The 10642-nt window shown below is 52.0% G+C and overlaps 1 protein-coding gene across 8 annotated transcripts in view; it reads right to left on the bottom strand.

The window, feature by feature from the left end:
* Smox (spermine oxidase) overlaps positions 1–10642 on the bottom strand; it is a 35198-nt gene that overhangs the window by 3074 nt on the left and 21482 nt on the right. For 7 of the 8 annotated variants that reach the window (XM_004634267.2, XM_004634268.2, XM_012515366.2 and 4 more), the window contains exons 2-5: positions 10181–10414; positions 6240–6466; positions 1849–2022; positions 946–1705 (exon numbers count right to left, since the gene is read on the bottom strand). In XM_004634267.2, the coding sequence (XP_004634324.1) occupies positions 946–1705; positions 1849–2022; positions 6240–6466; positions 10181–10388 (1369 nt within the window). In that variant the 5' untranslated portion in view covers positions 10389–10414. The remainder of the gene's footprint in view (positions 1–945; positions 1706–1848; positions 2023–6239; positions 6467–10180; positions 10415–10642) is intronic. The other variant, XM_023718619.1, reaches the window with a different exon arrangement.

Raw genomic sequence — 10642 nt, 5'->3', positions numbered from 1 at the left:
TCTCTCTCTCTCTGTCTCTCTCTCTGTCTCTCTCCCTCTCGGTCTCTCTGTCTCTGTCTGTCTGTCTGTCTGTCTGTCTCTCTCTCTCTCTCTCTCTCTCTCTCTCTCTCTGTCTGTCTCTGTCTCTCTGTCTGTCTCTCTGTCTGTCTCTCTCTCTCTGTCTCTGTCTGTGTCTCTCTGTCTGTCTGTCTGTCTGTCTCTCTCTGTCTCTCTGTCTGTCTCTTTCTCTCGGTCTCTCGGTCTCTCTCTCTCTCTCTCTCTCTCTCTCTCTCTCTCTCTCTCTCTGTTTTATCCAGTGCTCGGTACAACAGGCATTCTGCACCAGTCACCCATTTCCTACCATAGTCTTGCTAAGCATTGGATTTTTGTTTTGCTCTGTGATTCTTAGTTGAGCACTTTCTATCTATGGATTCCAGGTCCTTATACATGCTAGGCAATGTTCTACCTTCCAGTCCCTCTAATTACTTTTAAGATAGAAATTTAAGAGGAACGGGGCTATAGCTCACTAGCACAGCACTTGTCCGGCATACATGAAGCCCTTGGTACAATTCCCAGCACTGTGAAAAACAAACAAAAAAATCCATTATGTTTCTAATTTCAAGAGTTCCTTTAAGTTCTCCTGGACTAATGGATAGAAAGTACTCAACTAAGAATCACAGAGCAAAACACAAATCCAATACTTAGCAAGATTATGGGTAGGAAATGGGTGACTGGTGCAGAATGCCTGCTGTCCCATCAGCCCTGAGCCAGAGGACAGACACCAAGCACACTACCATGAGCATTCCACACTCAAACTGAGAGCCATTTCAGGACAGGTGAGGCACAGCGCCTGCAGCAGCTCTCCAGGGCTCAACAACCTCAGGCACACTCTGGGCAGGGAGGACTGCCAGGCGTCGCAGATGATGACCTGTGAGGACAGGGCTGGGTAGGGTGGGCACAGCGCACCTGTGAACTGCCGCAACATCTCCGTGCAGATCTCCGCCACCGCCTCGTCGTCACACCTCTCCATGACAAGGGCCTCCTCGCCACAGATCCAACCACTCAGCACGTGGCCATAGCGCTCCGGCGGGTAGAGGACATCAAAGCCACAGATCTTGCGGTACCACTGCTCTGGTGGGTAGGTGAGCGTGCGGCTCTCGGCCTCGTCCTCCCACACAAACTGCAGGCTGTTGCACTCGGGACCCCAGAAGGGCTCCTCAAATTCAAGGAAGATCTTGTCAGTGGTGCCGATGCCCAGGCGATGGATGGCGGCTACCTTCTCCATGGGCAGGCCTGGCCGGAAAAAGCTGGTGTACTGCCTCTTGAGCACTCCCAGGGAAACGGTCACAATCACATGGTCCGCGGGAATCACCTCGCAGTCCTCACACTCCACCACCACCGGCCACTGCTCCTCTTCCTCCCAACCACACCCCTGGGAACTCTCTCCACTCGGGCTGCCCTCCCTGGTGTCAAGATTGTGGTCATCCTCATCGTGAGGCTGGATCTCAGGACCCCGGGGCCGGGTCGAGGCCTGGTCCCAGTGAATGCAACGGACAGGCTTCCCCAGCTGGATGACGTGGGCTGGGATGCCCTCGGCCAACAGCTCCACCACCCGCATGAAGCCTGAAGGGATGATGTGGTGGGCGCCAGGGATCTCGGTCCACTCTCCGAAGGCACTCAGGGACACCTCGTCTATGCTGTGTGAGCTGCTCTCACAGCTCTCCACCTATGGGAGGACCAGAGAGAAGTCAGACGACACCAGCTCCAGACAGACAAACAGTAAGACTTCTAGCATCTCAGCCCTCCACAGACCCAGCGCCCCCAGAACTGTCTTCCTCATTCTTCCCCTGTATCCCACGACAAAGTTACCTTCAGGTACTGCTGCATCATGGCGAGCTTCAGGCGCTTGGTGGCCTCCGGGTCGTCAGGGTCATCCCTGATGCGGTTGCGTACCTCCTCCCGGGTGAACACCCCAACGCTGTTCTGACTCTCTGCATTGACTGGTTTACCATGCCGGAAGAACTCCTGGGTCAAGTTATAGACCTGCCGGAGGGGCCCAGAACACTGAAAACACACCGCGGTACCACGCCTGCATTCCAGTAGAAAGTTATCCGCTCCCAGCAGCCTCTGCAAGGCACTGAGCCCTTGGCCCTTGCATGAGACTACACTCCCTGAGCTCTGCAGGGGACGTCAGTGTGCCAGGGGCTGGAAATGGTTTTGCAAGCACATTTCAGCAACAACACCAACCCACACCTCAGTGACAGAGAGGGATAATCGGACTCCTAGAACGGGGTCTTCCTGCCTCCCCTGCCAACCAGTATGCAGCCACCACACATTTCCCAAGGAGGTAAGCCCCTCTGAGCTTGCTCCATGTGCACTATTTGGGTTCCATGCTAGACATGATTTGTGAGATGAGGAGATAGGCAGGGTTCCCAGCTCCAGCTCACATTCAAGCTGGCTGTTTCCACAAGACCCACTGTGACAGGAAGGCACCCAGGGTGTGACATCAGCCCAGACAACTCAGAGACTCAGAAATGGTGGGTTGTAAATGAATGTCAAAGGTGAGGAGAAGGGCGTGTCACACTTGGAAACTTCAAGTGGGCTAGTCTTGCAAGGACAGAGATGCTGCAAAAGATGACTCTGGAGAGGCAGGCAGGGGCCAGGTCATGTCAAGGACAGTGGACTCAACCCAAGGCCCCGGCATCCCTGAAAGGCTAAGAAAACAGCCAGATACCCACCCACTACTGTCTTTCCCAGGACACAGGCAAACGCAGGCGCCTTGGCTGAACCTCTGTGGCTGAGCTGATTGGTGGTGTGCAGAGTTGGGATTCAGTTGGCATACATTCATGGGGAGTGAAGCCTGCCCTGCACCCGAGCCTCAGGACAGAGCCTGGGGACACACAGTGAAGGAAGGTGGCAGAGCTGACTGCTGTCACCACCCAAACTGCACCCTTCCACTCAAGGGAAAGGCCTCCTCCACAGGAGACAGAAACACAAATCAGACATGTCTCTAAAGTATAAATTATACAGAGGAAAATGAGCTAAGGTGTTCGTTTGTCTCCCCTGTAGTCACAAGATGCTGGGTATTCAGCTCTAAGTGAAGTCCTCAGCAAATTCCTCACCCCAGACCAGTGCCCAGGAGCCAGGCTCTTGGCTCATCTCCTCCTCCTCCCTGGCTTTTTCCTTGAGTGATAAGCAACATAGCAGCCAGGCCTCAGCTCATGCTGGGGAGAGGCCCCAACGCCCAGCTGAGGAGTAACAATTCAGGCTAGCTCTGTGATTCTCATGTCCACCACCAACTGGGACATCCTTAGCTGAACATGGGTTTATCGTGTGGACATCCTGTCCCAAGGTGCCCTGGGTTAAATAACAACTTCCTGATTTGAGCCAAGGGCAACAGGACAAGTCCATGACAGCAAATGCCACCCTTACCAAGTTGTATTAGGCACTTTTCATTAGGATCTCAGTGAGCCCTTTCAACACTATGAAAGAAAGTCAAAGAGGTTTCATCACTGTCAAGACTACACAGCTAGGAGGGCCAGCCAGACAGCTCAGTGGATTAAAGCACCTGCTTAGGCAGATGCAGAGACCAGGGTTTGATCCTCAGCATGCTCTGCTGGCCCTGCCCCTGGGGCATGCTGAGAAGGCAATTGAGACTAGGCGTGGTGGTGTGCGCTGTAATCCCTGCACTCGGGAGGCTGAAAACAGGAGGATCACTATGAGTCCAAGCTGCATAGTGAGACCTGTAAACCCTGTACTAAATACACTTAAAAAAAAAAAAAAAAAAGGTTACACAGCTAACAAGTGGCCTTGGCGCTGTCAGCCAGCACTTGAATTGTCAAACTTATATTCAAATCAAATGCACTCCTCCAGAGACTAAGCTCTGTATGACACTGCTGTGCATACACATTCATCTGTTACAAGATATAGAACATATAAATGGGTAGCCCTTCAATGTCACCACCCTACTGACCATGAAGCCAGCCTTGGGCAGGGCCTCACACGCTGAGAACACACCTCTGAGGAACGACCACCAGCGCTGGTTAAAGGGCCGCACAAAGAAATCTGACCTCATCGTTACGCCTCCTCCTTGAGACCTGAACCATCACCACCCAGATCGACAGCCCACTTTATCCACCTTCTTTTACGCAGTTTACACTCTGGCCTTTGAAAAAATAAAAGGGACCAGAAGGTGGTAATGGCTTTCTCCCTTAGACGTGGTGCAGATTCCCATCATAAAAAAGACAGATGAGCATCTGTAGGAAGATGGATGGAATCTGAAGCCATAATGCTGAGTAAAATAAAGCAGATGCAGACGGTTAAATATCACATGGTTTGCCTTAGTAAGAGAAGCATAAAGTAAAAATAATTTTAAAAGCAAAATCAAAAGGAGCTAGTAGAGAGCAGGGAAGTGGACTTTGTGGAGATGGGGAGGTGTCCAGCGGGCAGGGGAGGGAAAGAGGAGTAACACTGTTCACGGGATAACACATCTATGTACCAATTCCCCAGGATGCATGCAATTATTAGTGTCACAAACATATACTAATATACATTCTTTTCATTTTCTTTTTTAAGTTATAGTCCCTGAAAGCTATTCTCAGGAATCATACATGCTTTGAAGTTCACAATAGCCTGGCAAGCAGCGAAGGGCTACTTCGAGGAGTGCTGGCTCTTCTCTGATTGTTAATGATTTCATCTCTCTGCACATAAATGCAAACACACACTACCACAGAACTGCACACAGCACTCCCTGTCAGTGCCTGGACACAGAACACTGACTGGGCTAGTCCTCCACAAAGCTGGGGCCAGCCCGAAATGAGAGATTAGGAAACGTCCAGCAGGTGTCTGCTGGCCCACTCACTGAGCTGAAATGGAGGGTTATTGCCTCACAAATGACAGGAGAGCAAAAGACAAGGTCTACACACTTCATGTCACCTTGCTTGGGCAGTGCAGTTCATGGTTCCACGGAGACAGGGAAAAAGTAACTTTTTAAGAATTTATTTGATACACGGTCTCTACTTGCTATGCAATTCAGACTCATAGCAATCCTCCTGTCTCAGGCTCCCCAGTGCTGGGACTACAGGCGTGCACCACCACACCCAGTTTTGGAGGCCCACTCCACATGCAGTACTGGGGATCTCAGGACCTTGCGCTTTGCCAGGGAGGCACTTATGCTGCTGAGCTATCTCCCCAGCCCCCCTAAAAGTAACTTTTTAAAAACCAGAAAAATTCAAGGTGATAGTTATATGGGTTGGCACCATCACTATTTCTATCCAACCCGGGAATGAAATGCTAATCAGTACAGTAAGGTAAGAGGAATAATCTGAAGCTATGCACCCAATACAATAACCACTACTATAGCAATTTCAAACTAAATGTTTGATTCTTTAATTTTCCTAGCTGCATTTCAAGTGACAAGAAGCTTCACCCAGCTGGTGACTACAGTATTATGCAGTGCTAGTCTCAAACATTTCCATCACTGTGTCAATTCTACCAGACAATGCTGGTCTATGGATCCCAAAGAAGAAAGAATTCTCACTTCTTACAGAGGACTATATACATCAATACCAGAATACTAGTCAAATATAAATTAGTATTAACAAATGTATTATTGGACTAAAACAATAAATCACCAAAGGAATTAAAATCAATCTATAATGCTCAGTTCCACTGCACTGCAATGTAGTTCCACAGTAGAGCACTTGCCAAGCCTGCATGAAGCCCTGGGTTTGATACCCAACACCACAAAAACAAAATGAAATCAGTTTTATCACTACCTACCAGAAACAATTTAAAAACAAAATTGCGAAAAGGATTAGTCAAAAGAACATTCAGCTAGCCCCGTCCCCAGGGCATACTGAGAGGGCCACTGAGACTGGGTGTGGTGGTGGGCCTGTAATCCCAGTGCTTGGGAGGTTGAAAACAAGAGGATCACTATGAGTCCAATCTGTGTAGTGAGACCCTGTAGATCCCGTACTAAAAACATAAAGAGAGAGAGAAAGAGAGAGCATCCAAAAATGGATGACCACAACAACAATCGCACCCAAGTACTTAGGGCTAACTCTAATGTCGGAGGCCTTTGGAGAAATATTTAATGCTGCATATCAATAATGCCTTCCTGGTACCTCTCCAGTTGTCATTTTCACTTTATCCTCAAACTGCTCAGCTCAGAGAAGGCACAAAGACACAACCAGATCACTGAAGGTCCCCCCAGCAGAGCCCGCAACTCCCCACGCCGCGATGCCCAGCTGCCCCCTCACCTCGTTGTATAAATCGCTGAATTCCTCAACCACGTCCTTGGGGACCCTGCGGCCGCGGTTGGTAAGATAGCAGGCCACGCCATTCTTGGAGTAGAGGCTGATGCGGCCCACGCTGCGCTCCCCATCAGTTGTCTCTTCCAGGAGGCCATTGGCTTCTGCTAGATGATAGACAGGATTCCCGTAGGAGCCATGGATCCAGGTGGCTCCCAGCTCAAAGGTGGCGTGTCCTGACAGTGACAACAACAGGCCCTTAGAGGGGCAGGGTCTGCTTCAGACAGGGCCAGAACATGGCTCCCCACCCTCGCACAAAAGCACCCTGCCTCCTCCCACCAGGGCAGAAAAGGGCTTAGAGTTCCCTGCCAGAGGCCAACCAAAGGCTTCAGGGGATGTTCCCAATGAAACCCTCTGCACAGCTGAGACAGATGCCACACAAAGTGACTGGAATGTGCCCAGAGCCAGTCAGGAGGCCTCCTCTCCCAGTCACACTTTCTCCCGAGAGGACACCAGATACCAGATACCCCTTCCTCCCAGTAGGGAGGGACACTGAAGTCACCCCAGAACAGCAGAGTCCCAGTGAGGTCCCAAGACCCTTGTCTGCCCCTACTCTAACTCCTTGTCACCCCAGTGGCCCAGAGTCCAACCCTTCTCCCAGCCAGAAAGTGGTCCCCTCCCAAAGCAGTCTAGGGTAGCAGAGACAGAGCCAACATTCTGGCTTGGAAGATTCCTCCCCAGAGCAGCCAAAAACAGACCTCCAGGAAAAATGAAGCTCTCTAATCCTTTGGCACAGGGGACTAAACCGTGAGAGCCTGTCTAGGGCGGGGACCACACCAGGGTTCAGGTTAGGACAGGTCTGGGAAGGGGCTCCACTTCCTCAGCCCCACAGGGTCCCTAGAGCCTCTGCCTCGGTTTCCTCATCTGATGTGGCAGGGACTGAGACACACATTTGGTCCTTCCATGCTTAGCTTTCAAGAAGCCAAAACAAGGCAAGGAGGCTAGATAGTAACAATTTTTGGTGCTTTGTTTTGCTTTTGCAGACCTGGTTCAAAACATGGGTGGTGAATTTCTTCCGAAGATGGTCACAGTAAGTCCTCTATCCTTGTCCCCACCCCCCTTGGCAACAAGCATGTGCCATTCCTCCCACCATGATGTGGGGTCTGTTCCCCAGCCCAAGGAGCTGGGCTGGCCTTGTGACTTGCCTTGATTAACAGAATGTCAAGAAAACGATATTTGTGGTTCAGAGCCAAGGCCTTCAGGGGCCTCGTGGCTTCCACTCTCACCCTCTGAGATGTGACAACCACAGAAAGAAACCCAGACATGCCCTGCTGGAGACATGTGGCCCAACCAAAAGCCCATGCCACCCACAGGCACTTGGGTGAGGCCATCTCAGACATCTTAACCAACATCAGCCAACCTTCAGAAGCACCCTTTGGTGTAGCCCAGGTGGGGCCAGCAGAAGACCCACTTCCTGGAGTCCTAACCACATTTTGACAGGCAGACATCGAGCAAACGAAGGGTGCTGGGGTTTTTTTGTCTTGTTTTGTTTTGGTTTTTTTGCGGAACCGGGGATTGAACTCAGGCCCTTGCGCTTGCCAGGGAAGTGCTTATTCCACTGAGCCATCTCCCCAGCCCCCGAAAGGGTGCTGTTTTAAGGCGTCAGACTTGGGGGCAGTTTCTTATGCAGTAGTACATATCTGACACATTCTAATAGTCAGCAGTATTAGCCCTCAGACCAAGAACTAGGCATGCACGCCTCTTTTCCTGAGCTACTTCTAACTAAACTTCAGTTACTAAAAATACCCCTCATAGGCATGCATATGCCAAAAACAAGAGAAAGCACAACCTTGTGCGCAGCCAGCAAGACCGCAACTCCTGTGTCTCTGGAAGAACAGGAAAGTGCAAGCTCCTTTGTCCACCTGGACAAAGGCGGGGCCAACTGGAGGACACCTGAGGCTCGAGTGCTGGGGCTCTGCCTACAAGGGCTACCTTCCAGAGCACTAACCCTCTTCAAGCCTAGGGCTCCCCAAAGCGTCTGCCCAGTGCTCTGAAGAGGAGCCTGAACCTGTCCCAGGCCACAGCACGAGCTCCAAGGCACGCAACCACCAGGCAGCCCTGACACAGGGTCCCTTCCCGCCCTGGGATGTTCAGCAAACAGGCAGGGCTAAGCAGCGCAAGGTGAGGAGCAAAGTCAGCATCCTACTTTATCCCCAGCCCACACTTGGCCAAGAAGTGGAGACCCCAGAGCAAGCCCCGTCCAAGGGTGTTTCCTGCCCTCCCACACAGCCAATGCTGTCAGCTTCGCCACACCTGTGGGTCCAAAGGGCCCCAGCACCACCTCCACACTGACCTCACAAACATGTCGTGACCTTGCACCTTCTGGCCCTTGACTCAGGCTCACTCTCCCCACCGACAAGTTCAAAGCCCTCATTCATGCTGCTTATGCTGCGGCAGGCCCAGCTGGAGCCCAGCTCTCAGGCCTGCATGCGGCACTCATGACATAGACGTATGAACCCTAGCCTGGCACGCCCTCCCTCCCCTTGCTCTTCCCTACACCTGTAACTTCCCAGGAGCCACCTCTCCCTCTCCTTGCCACCTCCCCCACTGCACTGCCACCAACACCCACCTGCACCCGTACATGTCCACAAGCCTGCCCAGCCTCCTGCCTGGTACCATCACCTCCCTGCTATATCCAGAACATCTCAGCTGTCAGCTGCCTGGTGCTGTGACCAGGCCATCTGTCTTCTGTTTCCATGTCAGACACTGACCATGTCATCAAGACTGAACTCATAAGTGGCACTGCCCTTCCCTGAGGCTCCCAGCCAGCCAACCAGGGCTCAGCAAAGAGTCCCAGGGTTTCTGAGGGCTGCTCCAGGGTTACAGGGACGTTGGGTGGCATCCTCCTCCCCACTGCCAGCAGAGGCTCTAGTGTGTGCCAAATGAGGAGGACACAACTCCATGTGCCTGCAAGGTGCGGCTCTCAGGGAGAATCTTCATGCAACCAGTGCTCCCATGAGAAGGAAAACAGTCTCTGTGTCCTCACCTCTGCCACTCTCAGCCCAGCCACCACCTTCCCTGAGCAAGTGAGCTGGCTGGGGTGGGGACAGACACACACAAAAAAAATCCTCTAGTGGCACACGTCACCCACATACTCCAGCCCACCATGTGCTGTCTCCCTGGGCCATTTTTATGGTCTTTATCTGCTCAGTCCCTCACTGTCAGACCCACCACTGGCTGGGAATCCATGATCTCTAACTGCATTTCACGTAGTATCTCCTGGCATTTCTAGGTCCTCCAGCAAAACCTACCCATCCCAAGGGCAAGTCTCCTACTGGCTGCTTTCTCCAGCATCCTCACTGTCTATAGTACTCACAGACAACACCAAGACTCAGGTACCCATCACAAGAAGGCCACCTCCTCCTTCCACCTCGGCTAACCTCAGTTTCTACTGCTGTAGGGCTAGCTCTCAGCCAGGGTACACTAGTTCACACTCAAACAGTAAGGACTAATAGGAAGCTGCAGAATTTTCTTCTTCAACAAAGTAACTGGCCTGCCGAAGCATACTGCTGAGTGTCTCATCCCTTCTAAGCTCTGTAAGCCTCTGTTTCCATGTCAGACACTGACCATGTCATCAAGACTGAACTCATAAGTGGCACTGCCCTTCCCTGAGGCTCCCAGCCAGCCAACCAGGGCTCAGCAAAGAGTCCCAGGGTTTCGGAGGGCTGCTCCAGGTCAGCAGTCTTCAAAACTGAAGCTCAGAGCCCCACCATGCCCCCACCAAAAGGCTGCTGAGGACTAAGGAACTTTCTGGAAAATGCGCAGACAGGCTGCATGATGGAATGTTTATTCCAAAGAAGAAGCTCAAAATAATGAGATTTCTGGCAGGGCCAGGAGTTTACAGGGTAAAAGATGACCCAGGGAGATGGCATGGTGAAGGTCAAACTTACCGAGTTTCACGCTCTGCACGCGGCCTCCAATGCGGCTGGAAGCCTCAAGCACAGTGACATCTGTGAAGCCCTGTTCCAGAAGCGCTTTGGTTGCAGCCAGGCCAGCCAAGCCAGCACCAATCACCACCACGCGAGGCTGTCCCCTTCTCCGCAGGCCACGACTGAGAGGGTCATCCGCACTTTCGCCACTGGATTCACAACTTTGCATACCGTCCGCACTCACCTCCTAGGAACCTGCAGGAGGAGGGTGTCACGGTTCACCTGCTCCAAGGTGCCCTGAGGGGTTCCATGAGGTACTCCTTCCTCCAGCAGGGACAAAGAGTCCTCTCACTTCCTCCCTGAGCCTGAACCAAAGAGCTACCTCTAAAGGATACAGAGGAGGAGGAGGAAGGGAGAAAGAAGCAAGAGAGAGAATGGGGGAAGGGGGAAGGGGAAGGGGAAAAGAGGGGAAGGGAGAGGAGG

Source organism: Octodon degus, unplaced genomic scaffold (assembly GCF_000260255.1).
Source record: "Octodon degus isolate 3935 unplaced genomic scaffold, OctDeg1.0 scaffold00060, whole genome shotgun sequence".
Taxonomy (NCBI): domain Eukaryota; kingdom Metazoa; phylum Chordata; class Mammalia; order Rodentia; family Octodontidae; genus Octodon; species Octodon degus.
This window is presented reverse-complemented; position numbering and strand designations above follow the sequence as displayed.